Source organism: Chlorocebus sabaeus, chromosome 6 (genome assembly GCF_047675955.1).
Source record: "Chlorocebus sabaeus isolate Y175 chromosome 6, mChlSab1.0.hap1, whole genome shotgun sequence".
Lineage (NCBI taxonomy): Eukaryota > Metazoa > Chordata > Mammalia > Primates > Cercopithecidae > Chlorocebus > Chlorocebus sabaeus.
In genome coordinates this window covers 54,796,885-54,818,862 of record NC_132909.1, presented here as the reverse complement: position 1 = coordinate 54,818,862, position 21,978 = coordinate 54,796,885, and the positions used below count along the sequence as shown (strand labels likewise).

At 54.8% G+C, this 21,978-nt stretch overlaps 1 protein-coding gene across 5 annotated transcripts in view; it reads left to right on the top strand.

The window, feature by feature from the left end:
• The first annotated feature begins 2,584 nt into the window (after positions 1 to 2,584).
• The window catches only part of EVI5L (ecotropic viral integration site 5 like), a 33,752-nt gene continuing 14,358 nt past the window's right edge, over positions 2,585 to 21,978 (top strand). For 2 of the 5 annotated variants that reach the window (XM_007995092.3, XM_007995088.3), the window contains exons 1-6: positions 2,585 to 2,749; positions 18,001 to 18,184; positions 19,224 to 19,413; positions 20,276 to 20,500; positions 20,611 to 20,685; positions 21,354 to 21,479. In XM_007995092.3, the coding sequence (XP_007993283.1) occupies positions 18,048 to 18,184; positions 19,224 to 19,413; positions 20,276 to 20,500; positions 20,611 to 20,685; positions 21,354 to 21,479 (753 nt within the window). In that variant the 5' untranslated portion in view covers positions 2,585 to 2,749; positions 18,001 to 18,047. Of the gene's footprint in view, positions 2,750 to 4,019; positions 4,215 to 18,000; positions 18,185 to 19,223; positions 19,414 to 20,275; positions 20,501 to 20,610; positions 20,686 to 21,353; positions 21,480 to 21,978 lie in introns of all 5 variants that reach the window. The other 3 variants (XM_007995090.3, XM_007995089.3, XM_007995091.3) reach the window with 3 other exon arrangements.

Genomic DNA, 21,978 nt, shown 5'->3' with positions numbered 1-21,978 from the left:
ATGGTGGCACATGCCTGTAATCCCAGCTACTCGGGACGCTGAGGCAGTAGAATCACTTGAACCCAGGAGGCAGAGGTTGCAGTAAGCCGAGATCACACCACTGCACTCCAGCCTGGGTGACAGAATGTGACTTCATCTCAAAAAATAAAATAAAATAAGTAAGCAAATAAATATATTTAAAATATTTTTTTAAATAGAAATATGTTTGGGTTTTGTTTTTGTTTTTTTGTTTTTGATGGAGTCTCACTCTGTCGCCCAGGATGGAGTGCAAATGGCACAGTCTTGGCTCACTGCAGCCTCCGCCTCCCGGGTTCTAGCAATTCTCCTGCTTCAGCCTCCCAAGTAGCTGGGATTACAGGTGTCCAACACCATGCCTGGCTAATTTTTGTATTTTCAGTAGAGACGGGGTTTCACCATGTTGGCCAGGCTGGTCTTGAACTCCTGACCTCAGGTGATCCACCCCCCTCAGCCTCCCAAAGTGCTGGGATTACAGGACCACCAGCGTGAGCCACCACGCCCAGCCTAGGGTTGTTTTTTGTTTTGTTTTGTTTTGTTTGAGACGGAGTCTCGCTCTATCGCCAGGCTAGAGTGCAGTGGCACAATCTCAGATCATTGCAACCTCCGCCTCCGGTTTCAAGCGATTCCGCTGCCTCAGCCTCCCAAGTAGCTGGGACTAGAGGCACCTGCCACCATGCCCAGCTAATTTTTGTATTTTTGGTAGAGACGGGGTTTCACCGTGTTGGCCAGGATGCTCTGGATATCTTGACCTCATGATCTGCCCACCTCAGCCTCCCAAAGTGCTGGAATTACAGGCGTGAGCCACCGCACCCGGACCCTCGGGAGGATTATTAACAGTTCCAGAACATTGGCAGATGCAAAATAGACAGGAAGAGGGAGGGAGAGGCAGAGGGAGCTGGACAGAGGCCGGGACCATGCGTGGATGTCAGTCACCACTTGCAAGACCACACAGAGTCGCCTACTACAGAGAAGGTTGAGCTCTCAGACCTTAGGAAGTCCTGACATGCCCCTCCCTGGGTCCAGCCCTCCCTTCCCCTTTCTGAATTTAGGACGTCTAGCTGGGTGAGGTGGCTCATGCCTGTAATCCCAGAACTTTGGGAGGCTGAAGTGGGAGAACCTGGCACCAGGAGTTCCCGACCAGCCTGAGCAACATATAACAAGACCCCAGACTCTACCGAAAAAATTAGCCGGGCATGGTGTGCCCGCGTCTGTAGTCCCAGCTACTGGGGAGGTTGAGGCGGGAGGATCATTGCAGTCCAGGAGTTCGAGGCTGCAGTGAGCTATGTTCGCATCACTGTACTACAAACTGGGACACAGACTGAGGCCCTGTCTCTGAAAAATAAATAAATAAAAACACTTATGACGTCACCCTCTCTGCTATGACAAGGTTCTTCCCTGCCCCACCCCCTCCAGGGCCCATCCCTGCATTTTGGGGAGGAAATAAGTCCATTTTGCTCAGTCTTTCCCGCTGTCAATAACTGTCCCTACGTATTCCTCTCTAGCTTGAGGGATTCTCCACCTCTCCCTTCTCTGTTAAAAGAATCACGAGCCCATTCATTTATTCATTCATCAAACGTTTATAAGCAGTTCCTACGCTGGGGACCCGGAAGATACCCGACCTAGGCCCCGCATCCCGACTCCCCGAGGATCTAACAGTCTGGGAGGATGGGAGATGGGAGGGCCTATCCCTCCCCATGATCACTGCGCTATCCGAGCTTTGATGGAGGAACACGCGGCGCTGTGAGCTTCAGAGAAGACACTTAACCTGGCCTAGAGTAAGAAAGGGGGCGGGCCTGAATCTTTTATGGGACCCCCCAATCCCAACCACCCCGTCCCCAGCACAGAACTGGGCTCCTTCAGGATACGGTGCCATCACGTCCCTCTTAGTCGTCAGGATTTCTGGCCACGCCCCTTCTCAGACCCAACCCCCGAGCCCCTCCCTTGCGTGACCCCGCCCCATCTCTGGCCTAGGCCACGCCCTTCTCTTAGCCCCACCCCCATTTCATTCAACCCAGGCCTCAAGTCCCATCGCCCAGGACGCCCACCAATCACACATACCCATTGGTCAGAGAGTGTCACTTTCCCGCCCTCCTTCAGTAATATTGGTTCCCTAGATGTCAATCTTTATAGCGCCCCCAACAGTTGCCAGGGCCCAGGCTTGAGGGACAGATAATAATGGACGCCGCGGGACGTCTCGTTATTGGGCAGAAAGCCCGGCTCTGGGCGGGGCTTATCGCCAAACGCTTGGCCGCGTCTGCCTGATGTTCCTGAGGGCCGCAGCCTTTCCTCAGAGACACACCCCTCTTTCCTTGCTATTGGTCTCATCAGGTGTTGATCAACAGGATTTCTCATTCCGATACGTAAAGCTCCCTGTCCTTCATCGCTTCCCTCATTTCAATTCGCTCTCTCCTCAGAGGCGGCAACCTTCTGAACGTAGCCAGGGCCCGCCTCACGGAGTGGTCACAGATTGGTCAGACGCCCCGTCACTCCTGGCTGGTGGGCGGAGCCAGAGCGCCTAGGGGCGGTGAATTGGCGGATGGGGCCTCGGGGGCGGGGCAGCGGCTCCTGTCAGCGGGTGAAATGGCAGCGGCGGAGCCGGCGGCGGCCGCGGTCCCGGGGGGCGGCTGAGGGGGCCGGGCCGGGGCTGCTGGGCGAACGGCGCGGCTGGGATCCGGCGGCGCAGCCCGAGGCGGCGAGGCTCGGCACGGCGATGGCGGCGCGCTCGGCGCAGGTAGGGCGGCGCGGGCCGGGCCTCCCCGGCGCCTGCTCAGACCGGCGGCTCCGCGATGCGGCCCGCGGGGAACCGGCAGGACCGCGACTTGGGCCGTCGTGCCCCGGAACCCGCGCTGGGAGCCTCGGCATCCCCAGCCCGGGACCCTTGGGGGACCCTGGACCCTGCCCACCCTCGTTGCCGATCCCTCCGGACCCCTCCCCGGGAGCTCCTGCGAGATCCCCCTCCCCCACTCCGTCCCCTCCCCGTGAGGACCCCGCAGGCCCAGGACCCCCGTCCACCCTTTGCAGTGACCCTCAGGACTCCTTTCCTGGAACCCCCTCAGGGCTCCCCATCCCCCCACTCCGCCGATCAGCCCCGCACAAGCCCCCCCAAGCCCAAGAACCCCAGTCCACCTTCTGCCCTGATCTCTCAGGACCCCTCCCTTCTGGACAACACTTGCCACCCCCCTCCCCGCACCCCCTCACTTCACGTCCTTCTATCTTGGGCCCAGAACTGCCCCCACCTCTTCCCAGGGAGACCAGCCTCAGGGCCCTACCCGCCTCCCATGCTGACCCCACAGGACCCCTCTCTGGCCTCTGTAAATCGGATGTCCTACCCCTGCCCACAGCCCTCAGCTCAGCCTGCTAGCCCATCTCCCACCCCAGCTGCCCCATGCCCAAGGGCACCCCTAAACATCACTCCCCGGCGTCCACCCAGCACACTCTGGTGGCTCCAGTGATCCTGCCCCATCTGGGTCCTGGCTTCCTGAAAAATCCACCCATGCTCAAGACCTCCCCGATGGATATTCTGAACCCCCCCACTCCCCATCCAGAGCCACCCGTCTTTCTGAAAACCCCAAACACACACACACACGCGCACTCACACACACACACACGCACACACACACAGTGGGTCACTTAGATCCCCCAGCACACACAGAAAAACTTAAGAGCTCCAAGATATATCTGCCCCTGTCCCCACCCACTCAACACTTCTGCACTCCTCCTCAGATCCCACCTGTCCAGACCCTCCCAGAGCCCCCGACAGCTCCCCCAGCTCAAGCAGAGACTCCAGAGACCAAGAGGTGCCTGCCGCACCCTGGGAAGCCAATCTGCACCACCACCCCCCACCAAGCCAGTGCCCACACTGGGACCCTGGAGGGTGACGGCCCCAGAATCCCCTAGCACCTGCCCCTGTGGGAACCTGTCCCAGGCCTCTGCCAAGTTATTCATCCTTCCCTGCTGTGCCCTTTCAAAAGGAAGGGCGCTCACTTTCTCTCCTACACTAGTGTCCCACAGGAACCACTGCCCGCCCCCTGATGTATGCCACCCCCTGGCGGGAAGGAAGGGGACTCCAACAGCTCCTGGCTTTGGTCCTGAAGTCTCCCCCCAGCCTCCTGACCCCATCACGCCTCCTGGCCTCAAATGGCAGAGCCAGCAGTGCAGTCCAGGTTGCTCCTCAGAGCTGGCCCCTGACAGCCCGAGTGAGTTCTTTCACCCACAACCACTGTGTTTGGCCAAAACAAAACGGCTTCTTTCTATCCCGGTATTTGAGACCCGGGTTGGGGCCTGCCAGAAGCAGGCGGCTCTTTGTTAAGGAAGCTTTTCAGAAGGGAAAAGTGTGCTGAAGAGGCTGGGGTGGAACATGAATGAGTTGTCTGCTTCGTTTTATTCCCCCTCAGCCGGGCTGTGATTGAGCTAGAGGACCCGCGTCCCTGTGTCTTTCTGTCTTAAGTGGCTCTTCCCCTCCATCCCACTGCCCTCCCCACTCCCATCTCTGGCCTCAGGGTCCAACCTGTAGGTTCCCCTGGGTTTCTGTGGTCAGTGGCAGGTGGTTTGGAAGGGATCGCAGGTGGCTTGGCCCCGGCACAGGGATGAGACGAGACAGGAGAGGAGATGCTGGCGCGACACTGTGGCCAGGACTGCAGGGGGCGAGGAGGAGCCGGGCCAGTCCAGCCCCGCGCAGCCTGGGCACCGTGCATCTGGGGTCCATCTGACAATATAACCGTGCTCGGAAACCCTGAGATAAAAAGCCCAAGCTTCCTTGTGGATATTCACTAGCGGATTATGGACCACCCCGGGAAAAAGCTCATGCGGCTCAGTGCCTCAACTTCCCCATCCGGAAACTGGGGTGCCGGGAGAGCGGCTCAATTTTTAGAACAGAACTTGGAACTGCAGGGAGGCTAGGGTGTGGCCCTGTGTGTTCCCCGAGTGCTATGTGGAAGGGGACGATAAGGTCTCAGAGGGGAGTTCTGTGGGCTCCTGTGAATCACTGGCCACCCAGGGCCCTGCTAGGGTCTTCGTGGACACCTCATTGGATAGTGGCCATCTTCCCAAGGCTGAATCAGAGCTGGTAGAATGAAGATGAGAGACGGTCTGTTGCAGGATTTGTGGTTATACACAGGGTCTTCCCAGGAGGACCACGGGGAACGGGGTGGGCATGAGGGGCTGTCGGATAGCCATGCTGAGGCCCCACATAGACCTCTGATGCCCCACATAGATCTCTGATGCCCCACATAGACCTCTGACGCCGGGTAGGAAGAGGTTTGTTCTGTCCGCTTGCTGAAGGAAGGCGTGGAGGAAAAGACTCTTGAAGGTCACGTGGTATCTCTCACGCACAGGAAACGAAACTCTATACAGCCTCCCCAGGGTGGAATTTTGTGCAGAGACAGTGGGGTAGGAAGGCTCCCGGGGAATGACTGTGAACTCTGTAGGAAACCACGAGGAGGGCTTGTCAGTGATACGAACACAGTTTTACCCGAGACTGGGTTCGTGGAACTGCATCTTTGTTTGTGTGCCTTGAGAGGTGCAGGGGGATGAGGAGGAATGTATATTTCAATTTCCTCTTGCAGAAAAGAGATGCCAGTTGTTACAGGGAAGCCCTGGGCCTGCAGTCAGATGTTGGGGTATGAAGGAATGTGAGATATGTACAATGTGGTCCCTGCTCTACATCTAAAACCCCTCTTGCTGGCATGCAACGGCCTCCGCCACGTGCTCAGCACCATGCCAAGCACCACTGACATATTCTCTCATTTCATCCTCCCCAAAACTCGCAGGAACCAGGATTCCAGCACGCGCCCTTGCCATCCTGGCCTGAGGCCTGCTGCGGGGAGCATAAGACCGAATTATGTACAGCAGGCTGCAATGGGAGCCTAGAAAAAAAAGCCTGATGCATCCCTGGGGTGTTGGGGAAGGCACAGCAGGGATGACGTATGGGCCAGGTCACAGGCAGGCGTGGCAGGGAAGGGTGTTCCAGGCAGCAGAAGTACTTGGACACAGGCCCAGGAGGCAGGAGCAAGTGTGCTGTGTTCAGGGAGGTGTGTCCCTGCACTTCCTTTGATGGGCGTCTTACTATAGGCCCTTGTGTCCCCAATGCCATCTGTACACTTGGCACACACAGTGGGGGGCTCCCCAGCAAAGGGGATCCCTAGTTGGGAGAACTTGGAAAGGCAGCAAGGCCGCCCTTCCCAGAGAAGACTGCAGCACACACATGCTAGCAGCTCGGGCAATAGAAGGAAGGAGGTTAATTTAGGAGAACTAACTCAGCTCATCAGGGTCAAGGAGAACTAACTCAATTCATCAGGGTCAGGGAAGAGACGTACCCTTTTCAGGGAGATTTGGAAGGCCTCATTGGCGTGACTCACCTGCACCTTCATTCATTTCTCAGCATGCCACGATGTGCTTGTGAGAGTGTTTCATTGAAATCTGAGGCCAGGCACAGTGGCGCACACCTGTAATCCCAGCACTTTGGGAGGCCGAGCCGGGCGGATCGCCTGAGGTCAGAAGTTTGAGACCAGCCTGGACAACATGGTGAAACCCTGTCTCTACTAAAAATACAAAAAAAAAAAAAATTAGCCGGGTGTGGTGATGCATGCCTGTAGCCCCAGATTGCTTGAACCTGGGAGGCAGAGCTTGCAGTGAGCCAAGAACGTGCCACTGCACTCCAGCCTGGGCAAGAGAGTGAGACTCCATCTCAAAGACATAAATAAAAATTTAAAAATTAAAAAAAAATAAAAGAAAAATGAGGTGTTTGCCAGAAGGGACCCTATTATAATAGCCAAAAGTAATCTGGTCAGATTACAAGACAGAAAATATTTTTTTAGGTCAGAAAGGATTCCGCGGGTCAGAATGGTTCACCCCTCAGATTTTAGTCCAAAGGTGTGTGCTGCTGTTGCTGCTATTGTTATCAATAACGATGATTCTAGTTTTACTGTGTTTAGTCTTTAAACAGGATCACCACAGAAAGGGAGGGCCTATTGAAGAGAGGAGGTTTATTTATCCCACAAATATGGGATGCCTGCTAGACTCTTAAGATCCAATAGTGGGCTAGACAGCCCCAGCCCCTGCCCTACTGGAACTTTTCACCCAGGAAGGAATAAATATCACATGTCAGTCTTGTCCTAAGCACATGACACATTTAAGCTCATTGGTTCTAACAAAAACTTTGGGGTAGATACTGTCATTAGCCCTGTTTTCAGATAAAGAAACTGAGGCAGGCCAGGTGCAGTGACTCACGCCTATAATCCTAGCACTTTGAGAGGCCGAGTCAGGGAGATAACTTGAGGCCAGGAGTTTGAGACCAACCTGGGCAACATAGTGAGACTCTCTCTCTGCAGAAATAATAATAATAATAACAAAATTAGCTGGACATAGTGGCAAATGTCTGCAGTCCCAGCTACTTGGGAGGCTGAGGCAGAAGGATCTCTTGCGCTCAGGAGTTGGAAGCTGCAGTTGGCTATGATTGTACCAGTATACTGAAGCCTGGGTGACAGAACAAGACCCTGTCTCTAAAAATAAAATAAAAATAAAAATAAAAAAATTGAGGCAAAATACATCATACCCAAGGTCACAAAGATAGAAAGAGGTGGAGGAGGCCAGGAGCGGTGGCTCACGCCTGTAATCCCAGCACTTTGGGAGGCTGAGGCGGGTGGATCACCTGAGGTCAGAAGTTCGAGACCAGCTTGGTCAACACGGTGAAACCCCGTCTCTACTAAAAATACAAAACTTAGCCATGTATGGTGGCAGACATCTGTAATCCCAGCTACTCAGGAGGCTGAGGCAGGAGAATTGTTTGAACCCAGGAGGCAGAGGCTGCAGTGAGCTAAGATCATGCTACCGCACTCCAGCCTGGGTGACAGAGGGAGACTTGGTTTCAAAAACAAAACAAAAGAAGAAAAAGAAAAGAAAGGGGTAGAGGAGGGATTTGAACCCAGGCTGCAAGCTCTGAAGTTCTCACCTGGAGCCAAGAGATCTGGGATAACAACCTACACTCCAAGACCAGGGATATGGAAACTTCCAGAACCGTGTGGAGGAGCAGCTAGACTGGGCGCAAGAAGAGATCAGGCAGGGACCTCTGAATTCCAGCCGCTATTCTTGTTATCCAAGGGGCAGCTCGCCTGTCAGTTGTCCACCCACCCCTTGCCAAGGAAGAGAGGACCTAAGGTGCTAGGTTGGGCCATCTCCCAGAGGTCAAAGCCAGCCAGGACAGCAGCAGTCTGTCAGGCTGGACAAATCGGGATCACGTGGCACCTTGGGCTTTAGATTCAGAAATGAGTCTGTGTCCCTGGTAATTATTAGACGAGGAGGAATCAGAAATGGGGGGCAGGGCTGGGCACAGTGGCTCACACCTGTAATCTCAGCACTTTGGGAGGCGGGCGGATAACCTGAGGTCAGGAGTTCGAGACCAGCCTGCCCAACATAACGAAACCTTGTCTCTACTAAAAATACAAAAATTAGCCAGGGTGGTGGCATACACCTGTAATCCCAGCTACTCAGGTGGCTGAGGCAGGAGAAGTGCTTGAACCCAGGAGACAGAGGTTGCAGTGAGCCGAGATTGTACCACTGCACTCCGGCCTGGGCAACAGAGCAAGACTCTGTCTCAGAAAAGAAAAACAGAAGGAAATGGGGGGTGGCGGAGAAAGGGAAACAACATGGAAAGGAAACTCAGGGTCTTCATTGCTGTCTCTGAAAATGCCACACACTGAAAGATGCATCATATGTGCTCGCCCTCTCTCCCTGTTGAAAAATAACGACTGTTTTCACCGAGTAACCCCTGCACTTGGGGTGTTACATACATGTATCATTCCCAAAGCAAAAGAATACAGAGAGAGCTGCAGCACAGCAGGTGGATTTAGGGCAAACGCTGTACAGTCAGAAATCCAAGTTCAAATCCTTCTTCCTCTACAGCCTACTCAGGGGACTCTCTGTGCCATATGGTACTTGTATGTTAAAGCTGTCGTTGGCTTTTCTGCTTACACTGTACAGAAATTTCTATTTTTATTTTTTTTCATCTTTTTTAGACAGAGTCTCTCACTCTGTCATCCAGGCTGGAGTGCAGTAGCGCAATCTCAGCTCACCGCAACCTCCGCCTCCTGGGTTCAAGCGATCCTCCTGCCTCAGCCTCCAGAGTAGCTGGGATTATAGCCATGCGCTACTATGCCTATCTAATTTTTTTTTTTTTTTTGTATTTTTAATAGAGATGGGGTTTCACCATGTTGGCCAGGCTGGTCTCAAACTCCTGACCTCAAGTGATCTGTCCCCCTCAGCCTCCCAAAGTGCTGGGATTACAGGCGTGAGCCACCATGCCCAGCCTTTATTATTATTTTTAAAATAGACTTGGGCTGAGGCAGGAGGATCCCCTGTGGCCAGGAGTTCAAGACCAGCCTGGGCAACAGAGTGAGACCCCTGTCTCAAAAATAAAATAAAATGCTTGAGGGATATGGAAAGTTTCATCTTCATTTATTCAGCAAACGTTCGTTGAGCATATACGGAATGCCAGATTGTGCATTAGGGACTTGGAATAGAGAATTAAGAAGAGAGGCTTTTGCCCTCGAATTGCGCATGACCATAGGGCAGGCAGGCAAGCAGGTATAGAAATAATTGCCATAGACTGTGCATTGGGCTTGGGTGTATGTGAGGGGTGGGTGTCTTCAGGGAGGGAGAGGGGAGAAGTGAGCCAGGATGCTGGAAGAACGGAGGTTGACAGAGAAGGTTTCACAGAAAGAATGGCCAAACCAGCTGGGCACAGTCCCGGCACTCTGAGGAGCCGAGGCAGGAAGATTACTTGAGCCTAGGAGGTCAAGGCTGTAGTGAACAGTGAGCTATGATCATACCGCTGCACTCCAGCCTGGGAAACAGAGCAAGACTCTGTCTCAAAAAAAAAAAAAAAAAAAAAAGACCGCAGCTTCCAGCCTGGAGAGCAGAGGCCAGTTGGGAGTGAGGTGTGGGCTGTGGGTGGTAGGCTTGGCTGAACTAGAACGTGAGAAGGCAGCAGGAGAACACCCAGGCCTGGCCAGAGTGGGTGGGTGGAGGTGGCAGGTGGCACCGGGGACCCAGATAGATGTAGCCGCAGTAGGACAAGGGGCTGCTTCTGTCAGGAAGGGATTGAATTTGAAGAGCATCTCCGCATGGGGGGCCGGCGGGTTTTTCTAAATGCAAACCTAGGCCACGCGCAGTGGCTCATGCCTGTAATCCCAGCACTTTGAGAGGCCCAGGCGAGTGAATCCCCTGAGGTCAGGAGTTCAAGACTAGCCTGGCCAACATGGTGAAATCCTGTCTGTACTAAAAATATAAAATTAGCTGGGCGTGGTGGTGCATGCCTGTAATCCCAGCTACTCAGTAGGCTGAGGCAGGAGAATCGCTTGAACCTGGGAGGTGGAGGTTGCGGTAAACTGAGATCTTGCCATTGTACTCCAGCCTGGGCAACGAGCAAAACTCCATCTCAAAAAAAAAAAAAAAAAAAAATTCACCCCATTAAAGCTTACAGTTTTTATTTTTTTCCAATTGTGTTTGGAATAAAAATTTTATTTTTATTTCTTTTTATTTTTATTTTTATTCTTATTCCAATTGTGTTGTGCAACCATCACCACTATCGAATCCTGGAGCATTTCTATCACCCCAAAAAGAAACCTGTACCTACAAGCAGTTTCTTCCCGTTCCTCCCTCCCCCTGGCCCCTGCTGACCACAAATCCACTTTCTGTCTCCATGGATTGGCCTATTCTGGACATTCCATATAAAGGGAGCCACACAGTGTGTGGCCTTTTGTGTCTGGCGTCTCTCACTGAGCACCTTGTTTTCAAGGTTCATCCATGCTGTGGCCTGTCTCGGTGCTTCACTCCTTTTCATGGCTGAGTAATATTCCACTGTCTGGGTGGACCATGTTTTTTTGATCCATTCACCCGTTGATGGACATTTGGATTGTTTCTGCTTTTTGGCTGTTGTGAATAATGCTGCTGTGAACAGATGTTTGCCATTCTCTTAGGTTGAGCCCTAGGAGTGGATTTGCCGAGTGGCATGGTGACAGTGTGTTTAAGTCTTTTTTTTTTTTTTTTTTTTTTGAGACGGAGTCTCGCTCTGTCGCCCAGGCTGGAGTGCAGTGGCTGGATCTCAGCTCACTGCAAGCTCCGCCTCCCGGGTTCATGCCATTCTCCCACCTCAGCCTCCCAAGTAGCTGAGACTACAGGCACCCGCCACCTCGCCCGGCTAGTTTTTTGTATTTTTTTTTAGTAGAGATGGGGTTTCACTGTGTTAGCCAGGATGGTCTCGATCTCCTGACCTCAGGTGATCCACCCGTCTCGGCCTCCCAAAGTGCTGGGATTACAGGCGTGAGCCACCGCGCCCGGCCGTGTTTAAGTCTTTGAGGAACCGCCTGACTGTTCTCCATCCTACCGTGTTGTTTACTGCAAGCGTTTATGTAAATCTGTGCAGGAGGGTCTGGGTGATTGTTTCTTGGTCTCTGCCCCAGACACTCCAAGAGGGCAGGTGTGATTCCTGCCCCAGTGGGGGAAACACAGAACATGGAATGGGGGGTGGGCCAAGGGCTGATGGAGCTGTTCTGGCAACTTTGGCAACTTTGGCCAGTTCTTGAGAGAAAGGAAAAGCTGGTGACATACCTTTGGTCATTTAAGCCCCAAGAATGAGATCCCCAAGGGCATCAAGACCAAGGCCAGGGAGGGACCCGGGGAGGAAGAGATGCCACATGGGAGACTGAGAAGTCCTGGCCAGAGAGGCAGGAGGGAAGCCAGGAGCCCAGTGCTCGTCAGCCAGGTGGGAGGGGGCTTAGGGAAGGAGGAAGCGTGCCCAGAAGTGCCCCCCGAGAGGGAAAGTGAAAGGGAAGTTGAAGATGCCCAGCATTCCAGCACTTTCCATCCCCACGCCCCCCACAACCCCCGAGCACAGCCCCTTTCCAGTGCTCTGGCCTGGCTCAGCTTCCTCAGCTGTGGGTGGCCCTGTGGAGGTGTGGCCGGAGTGGGTGCTGGCAGGGACACGGTCCAGGACCCCCCTTCAGATGGCTGAGGAGCAGTTGAGGTGAAGCATTGAAATTAAGGACATGGAGAGGCTGCGACCCCAGACCCAGAGGCCAGTGGGTGGGTTGCCAAGGTCCGTGCCCATTCAGCATGGGGAGATGGAGATGGGACCTCCCCTGCCTCGCTCCCCACCATGTCTCCTGCCTAGACAGTGGCCAGCCCTCAGGTGGCCCTCAGTCAGCACCAGGAAGGAGTGATTGAGCCAGGGAGGGTCATGGCACCGTGGGAGGGGTGCAGGGCCACCCACAGAGTTAGGACAGCAGCCCGCCTCCACCCCAAACCCGCTCTGTTCCCAGGGGCCGAGGGCTGCTCTGCGCAGGAAGTGTGTGTGAGCGCATGTGTGTAGATGGGTGGGAATGAATGTGTGTGTGCCTGAGTGTGGGTTCGTGTGAGAGTGTGTGTCAATGAGTATGTTTTGTGTTGAGAAGTGTGAAAGAGTATGTGTGTATGCCTGAGTGTGTGAGTGTATGTCATGTGCATGTGTATGAGGTGTGTACTGTGTGTGTGAATGTGCATGGGTGTGTGTGTTGTGTGCGTGTATATGTCCGAGTGTGTGAATGTGCATAGATGTGTGTGTATCCAGGTGTATGCATGTGTACATGTGTGTGTGAATGTGCATGGGTATGTAACAAATGTGTGTGTGTATGAGAATGTGTGAATCTGTATGTATGTATCAGATGTGTGCATGTGTGTGAAAATGTGTGAATGTGTGTATCAAGTGTGTGCGTGTGCGTGTGAATTGCGTGGGGTGTATCGTGTGTGTGAATTATGTGGGTGTATCAAGTGTATGTATGTGTGTGTTAATGTGAATAGGTGTGTATCAAGTGTGTGCATGTGTGTGAAAATGTGTGGATGTGTGTGGTGTGTATCAAGTGTGTGCATGGATGTGTGTGTGAATCATGTATCATGTGTGTGGATATGCATGGGTATGTGTGTATTGAATGTGTGCCTGTTTGTGTGAAGGTACATGGATGGGATGTGTGTGTATCCATGTGTGTGCAAATATGCATGAGCATGTGTATCAAGTGTGTGCATGTGTATGTGAATGTATATAGTTGTGTGTGTATCCAAGTGTGTTCGTGTGTGAACATGTGTGTGTGGATGTGCATGGATATGTGTGTATTGAGTGTGTGCACGTGTGTGAAAGCACTGTGTGTGTACCCGAGTGTGTGTGTGCACAAATATGCATGAGCATGTATCACATGTGTGCATCTGTGTGTGAAGGTGTATAGGTGTATGTGTATCTGAGTGTGTGTGTGTGAATGTGCACAGGTATGTGTGTATTGCACACAGGTATGTGTGCATATATGTGTGTGAAGGTACTGGGTGTGTGTGTATCCGCATGTGTGCATATGTGTAAATGTGTGACTGTGGATGAGCATGTGTGTTAAATGTGTGCGTGTGTGTGTAGGTGTGTGAGCATGTGTGTGAGAGAATAGGCATGGGTATGTGTGTCAAGCATGTGCATGTGTGTGTATAGGTGTGTGTGCACGAGAATAGGCATGGGTGTGTGTTGAATGCGTGTGTGTATGTATGGGTGTGTGAGCGTGTGAGAGAATAGGCATGGGTGTGTGTGTCATGTGTGCAGGTGTGTAGGTGTGTGAGCATGTGAGAATAGTCATGGGTGTGTGTCGAGTGTGTGCATGTGTGTGTATAGGTGTGTGAGTGTGTGTGAGAGAATAGTCATGGGTGTGTGTCGAGTGTGTGCATGTGTTTGTATAGGTGTGTGAGTGTGTGAGAATAGGCATGGGTGTGTGTCGAGTGTGTCCGTGTGCATATAGGTGTGTGAGTGTGTGTGTGAGAATAGGCATGGGTGTGTGTTGAATGCGTGTGTCCATGTGTGTAGGTGTGTGAGCATGTGAGAATAGTCATGGGTGTGTGTCAAGTGTGTGCATGTGTGTGTATAGGTGTGTGAGTGTGTGAGAATAGTCACGGGTGTGTGTCGAGTGTGTCTGTGTGTGTATAGGTGTGTGAGCGTGTGTGAGAATAGGCATGGGTGTGTGTCGAGTGTGTCCATGTGTGTATAGGTGTGTGAGCGTGTGTGTAAGAATAGGCATGGGTGTGTGTGTCGAGTGTGTCCGTGTGTGTATAGGTGTGTGAGCGTGTGTGAGAATAGGCATGGGTGTGTCGAGTGTGTCTGTGTGTGTATAGGTGTGTGAGCATGTGTGTGAGAATAGTCATGGGTGTGTGTCGAGTGTGTGCATGTGTGTGTGTATAGGTGTGTGAGTGTGTGTGTGAGAATAGTCATGGGGGTGTGTCGAGTGTGTGCATGTGTGTGTGTATAGGTGTGTGAGTGTGTGTGAGAATAGGCATGGGTGTGTGTCGAGTGTGTCCGTGTGTGTATAGGTATGTGAGTGTGTGTGTGTGAGAATAGTCATGGGTGTGTGTCGAGTGTGTCCGTGTGTGTATAGGTGTGTGAGTGTGTGTGTGAGAATAGGCATGGGTGTGTGTGTCGAGTGTGTCTGTGTGTGTATAGGTATGTGAGTGTGTGTGAGAATAGGCATGGGTGTGTGTCGAGTGTGTCCGTGTGTGTATAGGTGTGTGAGTGTGTGTGTGAGAATAGGCATGAGTGTGTGTCGAGTGTGTCTGTGTGTGTATAGGTGTGTGAGCGTGTGTGAGAATAGGCATGGGTGTGTGTCGAGTGTGTCCGTGTGTGTATAGGTGTGTGAGCGTGTGTGTAAGAATAGGCATGGGTGTGTGTGTCGAGTGTGTCTGTGTGTATAGGTGTGTGTGTGTGTGAGAATAGGCATGGGTGTGTGTGTCGTGTGTCCGTGTGTGTATAGGTGTGTGAGCGTGTGTGAGAATAGGCATGGGTGTGTGTGTCGAGTGTGTCCGTGTGTGTGTATAGGTGTGTGTGTGTGTGTGAGAATAGTCATGGGTGTGTGTGTCGTGTGTGTGCATGTGTGTATGTATAGGTGTGTGAGCATGTGTGAGAATAGGCATGGGTGTGTGTTGAGTGTGTCCATGTGTGTGTAGGTGTGTGAGTGTGTGTGAGAATAGGCATGGGTGTGTGTGTCGAGTGTGTCTGTGTGTGTATAGGTGTGTGAGTGTGTGTGAGAATAGGCATGGGTGTGTGTGTCGAGTGTGTCCGTGTGTGTGTATAGATGTGTGTGTGTGAGAGAATAGGCATGGGTGTGTGTGTCGAATGTGTGCATGTGTGTGTGTATAGATGTGTGAGCGTGCGTGAGAATAGGCATGGATGTGTGTATCCGAGTGTGTGCATGTGTATGTGTGAGTGTTTGTATGTGAGTGGGGGTGGGTGTGAATGTATGTACATGCGTGAGGGAGTGGGGGTGGCTGTGAAGAGTGCATGTGTGTTGTGCATGCACACACACTTCAGAAGGATGGTTTCCACTGAGAGAGTCTGGGGATGAGTGGAGAGAAAGTTCCGGTGGGATCAGAAGGTTCCTGCCTCTCAGACTGCAAGTTTCAGCCCTGCGTATTTAATACATTTCACTTCCTGTGTGAAATACACACACATTCCTGATAAATAGCTGAACAACCTCTGCTAGTGCACGGCTCTGGGATTTGGGGATTTTTAAAATCAGAAACCGAGGCTCAGCCAGGCACGGTGGTTCACGTCTGTAATGCCAGCACTTTGGGAGGCGGAGGTGGACAGATTACGAGGTCAGGAGTTCGAGACCAGCCTGACCAACATGGTGAAACCCTGTCTCTACTAAAAATAGAAAAATTAGCTGGGCGTGGTGGCACGCGCCTGTAATCAAGCAGGAGAATCGCGTGAACCCGGGAGGCAGAGGTTGCAGTAAACTGAGATTGTGCCATTGCACTCCAGCCTAGGCGACAGAGCAAGACTCCGTCTCAAAAAAAGAAAGAAACCGAGGTTCTGGCAGAGATTGGGTGGGGTTGATGCCCTGAGCTTGGGTTTCCTCGGTTCTGAAGCTCCCACTGCTCCCCAACTCCGTCTGTGGTTCTGAAGCTCCAGCCTCGCCTCCACCACCTCCTCCCCATTCTCATTGCTCTGAAGCTGCCCTCCCAGCCCCGCCCCCCACCCGAGAGGTTCTTCTCATCAGCACTTCTTGTCCACAGCCCCCGTCTCTGTCCTGGCAGACTTTGACTCTGTGGGAGGCCCCAAAGCGGCCCCCACTGTCCTGTCTGAGGAATGATTAACTCTTGGTTAGGTGGTGCCCAGCAGCTTGGTCTTTAGGGCAGGTGGCTCCGGCCCACTTGGCAATGAGAGAGTTCCTTCTGCTCCCCAAAATCCAAAACCCTCAGCACCCGGCAGACTAGGGGAACACTTGAGGGCCCAAGGTAGAGCCAGCGGCCCTAGGGAGCCACAGAGGCCTGGAGAAGGAGGGTTCTTGGTCCTCATGTGGTGAAAAAAGAATGGCGCGCCTCCCCCAAACCCATCCCAGGAGGACTTCGGTGGCCGGGGTCAAGTCCACCCAACCCGTGGGCCCTCAGGGCTTGGTTGGGGGCTGAGTTTGGGCTGTGGAAGGTACCCAGCGACCCAGTGGTAGCCAGGCAGGTATACACTGGTCTGCTGTGGTCCCGCCACTGTCCCCCTGCCGCCTGGGGGTCCAGATATCCCCACTCCAAGGACCCAATTGGGCCCCTTCTGTAGGTGGAGCTGTCAGCCAGGTCAGGTGGGGCTAAGTGGCACACGGCGGACTCCTGCTACAGAGCGTGCCAGGCAGTGGGCGGGCATGAGGGGCCGTGCAAATAAAGAGGTGGGAGCAGGGTTTCCTTCCTGCCGCCAAGACCCTAGGTATCCCCATCTTCCCAGACGCTGGAGGCTAGCCTGGGCTCGCCAGGAAGAAGCATGAAGGAACACCATCCCCAGCCGCTGCCTCCACTCCCGTAGCCGTCCCTTTCCCCTAAGGCCCCCTGCTAGGGGTCCCCTGGCCATCAGTCCCCACACAGGCCACAGCAGAACCCAGGAGCCCTGGCCTCAGGATGGACAGTGACAGCCAATGTCCGTGGGGCTGTCGCTGAGTGTCAGGCTCTGTTCTGACCACGGTATGTGCAGTCACATGCTCAGTTTCCACAGCCACCCTTGAGGCTAGGTCCTGTATGATCTTAGTGTACGGAGGCTCAGAGACACCAAGTGACTGGCCCAAGGTCACACAGCTGGTCGAGGGGAGCCATGCTTCAGACACAGATCCATTTGAGCCCAGGGCCTTTGTTTTTGACACAGCATTGATCTGCCTCCTCCAGGCTGGCAGAAGGCAAGAGGTCAGTGTCCTTCAAGCCCCCAGAAGGATCAGGCCAGATGACACGGCAAAAGGATACGAGAGATGTGCACGGGACTCGCCTGGCACGTGGCAGGCAAAGATCTGGATACCGATCGGAGCCCACGGCTCTGGCTCTATGTCTGCCAGGGCACAGATTCCCAGCACTCTGCCACGTCCCTGGCTTCCCAGCGCAAGGGGAGTCGACTCTTCCGGCCGTTGGCAGCACCAGACAATTAACAGTTGAGAGTAATTGCTCTTGGCCGTGCCAGCAGCCCACTTTGGTTGATGAGATGGGGAGAGTCAGACACTGATGTGGGACTCTCAGGGCAGGCCGCGGAGGGGACGGGGACCAAGCTGTTCGGAAGGGCTGGCAAAACAGGGGCTCCTGCACCCCGACGTCCCAGCAGGGTCCGTGGAGCCCCGAGTGACAGGGAGCCTCCGCTCTGGGCCCTGCTCCAGCCTTAGGGGTGTCGAGTTGAGCCTTGGCCTCCATTCCCAGGGACAGCAGGACAGCTCACGTCCTGGCAACAGTCCTCCCGTCTCCATCCAGACGTCTGGCCTGATGAGACAGACAGGGATCCCAATCACCAGGGTCTCAAACAGAAGGGGCAGCATGGCTGTCAGCTGGGCTGGAGCACATGGGGATGAGGGGTGCACGGACTGGGGTGGACCAGAGGTAGGAAGCCCAGGGTGAGGAAATGTCCCGAGAGTGGGCAGGCAGGGTGGAATGGGCACCCACCCAATGCCGACCATGCGTGTCTCTGGCCCCCAGACAGAGCTGTGAACCAACCCCGCTCACGGCTAACAAGCCCACCCACCATGGCGAGCCCCACTCTGAGCCCCGACTCCTCATCCCAGGAGGCCCTGTCGGCCCCCACCTGCTCCCCGACCTCTGACTCCGAGAACCTCAGCCCCGATGAGCTGGAGCTGCTGGCCAAGCTCGAAGAGCAGAACCGGTGAGTTGGGGACTTGGGAATGGGGTGGAATCTTGGGGTGCAGCCTGGGCCCCCACAGGAGTTCCCAGGTGCCCTCACATTCAGAGCCAGTCCCAGTGTGTGCAAGGTGACAGCCACCTCCAGATGCTGGACAAGGGACACCTCCTTTCATCCCCCCAACCTTGGCTGAACATACGTGTCCCCACCCCGTTCAGATGAGACCGAGGGTTTAGGAGGTCAAGTGGATCTGTGGATCCCCCGTGGCTGATGGAGCCAGGACTGGAGGGAAAGTTGAGTGGGGCCTTCCTGCTTTCCTCCTCTGGCCCCACCCCCGTTTAAAATGCAGGTTTTAGGCTGGACGTGGTGGCTCACACCACCCAACACTTTGGGAGGCCGAGGCAGATGGATCACTTGAGGTCAGGAGTTTCAGACCAGCCTGGCCAACATGGTGAAATCCTGTCTCCACTGAAAACACGAAAATTAGCCAGGCGTGGTGGCGGGTGCCTGTAATCCCAGCTACTTGGGAGGCTGAGGCAGGAGAATCACTTGAACCCGGGAGGCAGAGGCTACAGTGAGCCGAGATCGCGCCACTGCACTCCAATCTGGGCAAAAGCGAAACTCTGTCTCAAATAAAAGGGGGTGCTGAGGGCAGTGGCTCACACCTGTAATCCCAGCAGTTTAGGAGGCCGAGGCAGGCGGATCACCTGAGGTCAGGAGTTTGAGACCAGCCTGACCAACATGGTGAAACCCTATATCTACTAAAAACACAAAGTTAGCCGGGTGTGGTGGCGGGCACCTGGAATCCCAGCTACTCGGGAGGCTGAGGCAGGAGAATTGCTTGAACCAGGAGGCAGAGGTTGCAGTGAGCTGAGATCGCACCACTGCACTCCAGCCTGGACAACAGAGTGAGACTCTATCTCAAAAAAAAAAAAAAAAAAAACCACAAGAGGGACCCAATCCCTGGTGTCCTCTGAGACCCCCAGGAGGATGGGTTGGGTTCCCCAAGGATCCCTGTCCCCAGGGAGTCACTGGTGCCCCTCCACTGGCCCTTCCTGTCCAGGCTCCTGGAGGCCGACTCTAAGTCCATGCGCTCCATGAATGGCTCGCGGCGGAACAGTGGCTCCTCACTGGTGTCCAGCTCCTCGGCCTCCTCCAACCTGAGCCACCTGGAGGAGGACACCTGGATCCTGTGGGGCCGGATCGCCAATGAGTGGGAGGAGTGGCGGCGCAGAAAGGAGAAGCTGCTCAAGGTGGGGGACGGCCAGGCAAGCGGGGCAGGGCCGACGGCGTGAGCGGGTGGTGTGGTCACTCAGCCACCGGGCAGCGCCAGGGTCTGTGGGGCCTCAGCCTGGGCACAGTGGCAGCAGTGGAGATGTGTAGGCACTTTCAGAGTGTCCTGCCAGGGCACAGGGACAGGAGTGAGTGAGTGAGGGTGGTGCTGGACAGGCCCTGCAGCTCAGGTGCCCATGTGCTTGCTGCCCTGTAGTGCCCACAAAGAATGGGGGCACAGTGGCTCACGACTGTAATCCCAGTACGTTGGGAGGTTGAGGCAGGTGGATCACCTGAGGTCAGGAGTTGAAGACCAGCCTGGCCAATGTGGCGAAACCCCGTCTCTACTAAAAATACAAAAAATTAGCCGGGCGTGGTGGTGGGCACCTGTAATCCCAGCTACTTGGGAGGCTGAGGCAAGAGAATCACTTGAACCTGGGAGGCAAGAGGTAACAGTGAGCCAAGTTACCAGCGTACTCCAGCCTGGCCAACAGAGTGAGACTCCATCTCAAAAAAAAAAAAAAAAAAAAAAAGTTTAAAAACTAGCCAGGCATGGTGGTGCACACCTGTAGTCCCAGCTACTCAGGAAGCTGAGGCAGGAGGATCACTTGAGCCCAGGAGTTCAAGGCTGCAGTGAGCTATGTTCACACCAGTGCACTCCAGCCTGGGTGACAGAGTGAAACCCTGTCTCTAAAAAAAGGGGGTAAAAAAAGGATTGGGGACTATGAGTTCTGTGCCATACTCGAGGCCTGAACAAGCCACGCCTGAGGAGCTGGGCTGGGTGGCCACGGGGAGGCTGCACTGAGGCCAAGTCCAGTCCCGGCTTCCCACTCCCATGGCCAGGAGCTGATCCGCAAGGGCATCCCACACCACTTCCGGGCCATCGTGTGGCAGCTCCTGTGCAGCGCCACGGACATGCCAGTCAAGAACCAGTACTCTGAGCTGCTCAAGATGTCCTCGCCGTGCGAGAAGCTGATCCGCAGGGACATTGCCCGCACCTACCCAGAACACGAGTTCTTCAAGGGCCAGGACAGCCTGGGCCAGGAGGTCCTCTTCAATGTCATGAAGGTAAGGCCCAGGGCTCCCCACTCCCTCAGCCCCAAAGGAAGGAGCAATTCCCCAGTTCACTGGCTGTGCTGGACGGCGGGACCCTGCCCTCAGGACTCGCTCTCTTCCAGGCATACTCGCTGGTGGACCGGGAGGTGGGCTACTGCCAGGGAAGCGCCTTCATCGTAGGCCTGCTCCTCATGCAGGTAGGTTGCTGGGGGGTGGCTGAGATCCTGCCAGACAACAGCCCACCCTGGGCTCGGCCTCCAAGAGATGAACAGAAGTGGCGTGTCCTCCCCCCAGCGTCCTGCCAGGGGCAGATCCTCCCTCTCTATCCACACCCGTGATCTCTGCCAATCCCCAGGCCAAGGCCCAGTGAGTGGCACCTGTCTGGTTGGGTCCTGTCTGCTGTACCATCCAGGACAGAGACAGGGTTTGGAGGGACAGGCTGTCTCTCTCTGCCACCTCTCAGGGTTGGACAGGAACCTCACACTGGGGACTTAGGCCGTCCAGCGTGGTGTTTATGGGCCTTGGGGCTCTCCTCCAGAGAAACCGGGGGGCTTAGGACAGGGAGAGAGGACGCAGCTGGGAGTGGACAGGAGGTGTCCTAACCAGGTGGGTGCTAGCAGCGGCCAGCCCTGGGTTCAAGTCCAGCTCCCCTGTTTCCCGCCAAGTGGCCCTTGACAGGTGACCTCAGCCTCAGGTTTTCCATCAGTAAAACAACAAGTGGGGACACAGGGACCAGCAGTGTGTTGTGAGGGTCTAGGGAGCCAGATACCAACGTGGACACAGGCCCCTTACCCCAGGGCCCTGATGAGCAGCGAGACGCTCCTCCCCACTGCCCTGAGCCCTCCCACCTGCCTGTCCCCCCCAGATGCCCGAAGAGGAGGCCTTCTGTGTGTTCGTGCGGCTGATGCAGGAGTACCGGCTGCGGGAGCTCTTCAAGCCCAGCATGGCTGAGCTCGGGCTCTGCATCTATCAGTTCGAGTACATGCTGCAGGTGAGCAGGGCCACAGGTGGGCAGGGCTGCAGGAGGGCAGGGCCATAGGTGAGCAGGGCCACAGGTGGGCAGGGCTGCAGGGAAGCAGGGCCGCAGGAGGGCAGGGCCACAGATGAGCAGGGCCACAGGTGGGCAGGGCTGCAGGGGAGCAGGGCCATAGGTGGCAGGGCCACAGGTGAGCAGGACTGCAGGAGGGCAGGGCCACAGGTGAGCAGGGCCACGGGGGAGCAGAACCACAGGAGGGCAGGGCTGACACCCCAGGCCGTACCCGGGCATCTCTTGGACTGAAAATTCTAAGCTGTGAAATCACACCTGGATGTTCCAACTCCAAAAGGCACTCCTCTCCCCATGCCTGAAGGATGCTTGGAGGGACAGGAGAGCCACCACTGAAGGGGGGGCTCCCAGGGCCGCTGAGGCAGAGGGGTGGGGCAGGCTCACTTCGGGCACAGCCGCGGCCACCTCCCTGTCTGCTCCAGAGTGTGGTGGAAGGAGGGAAAGT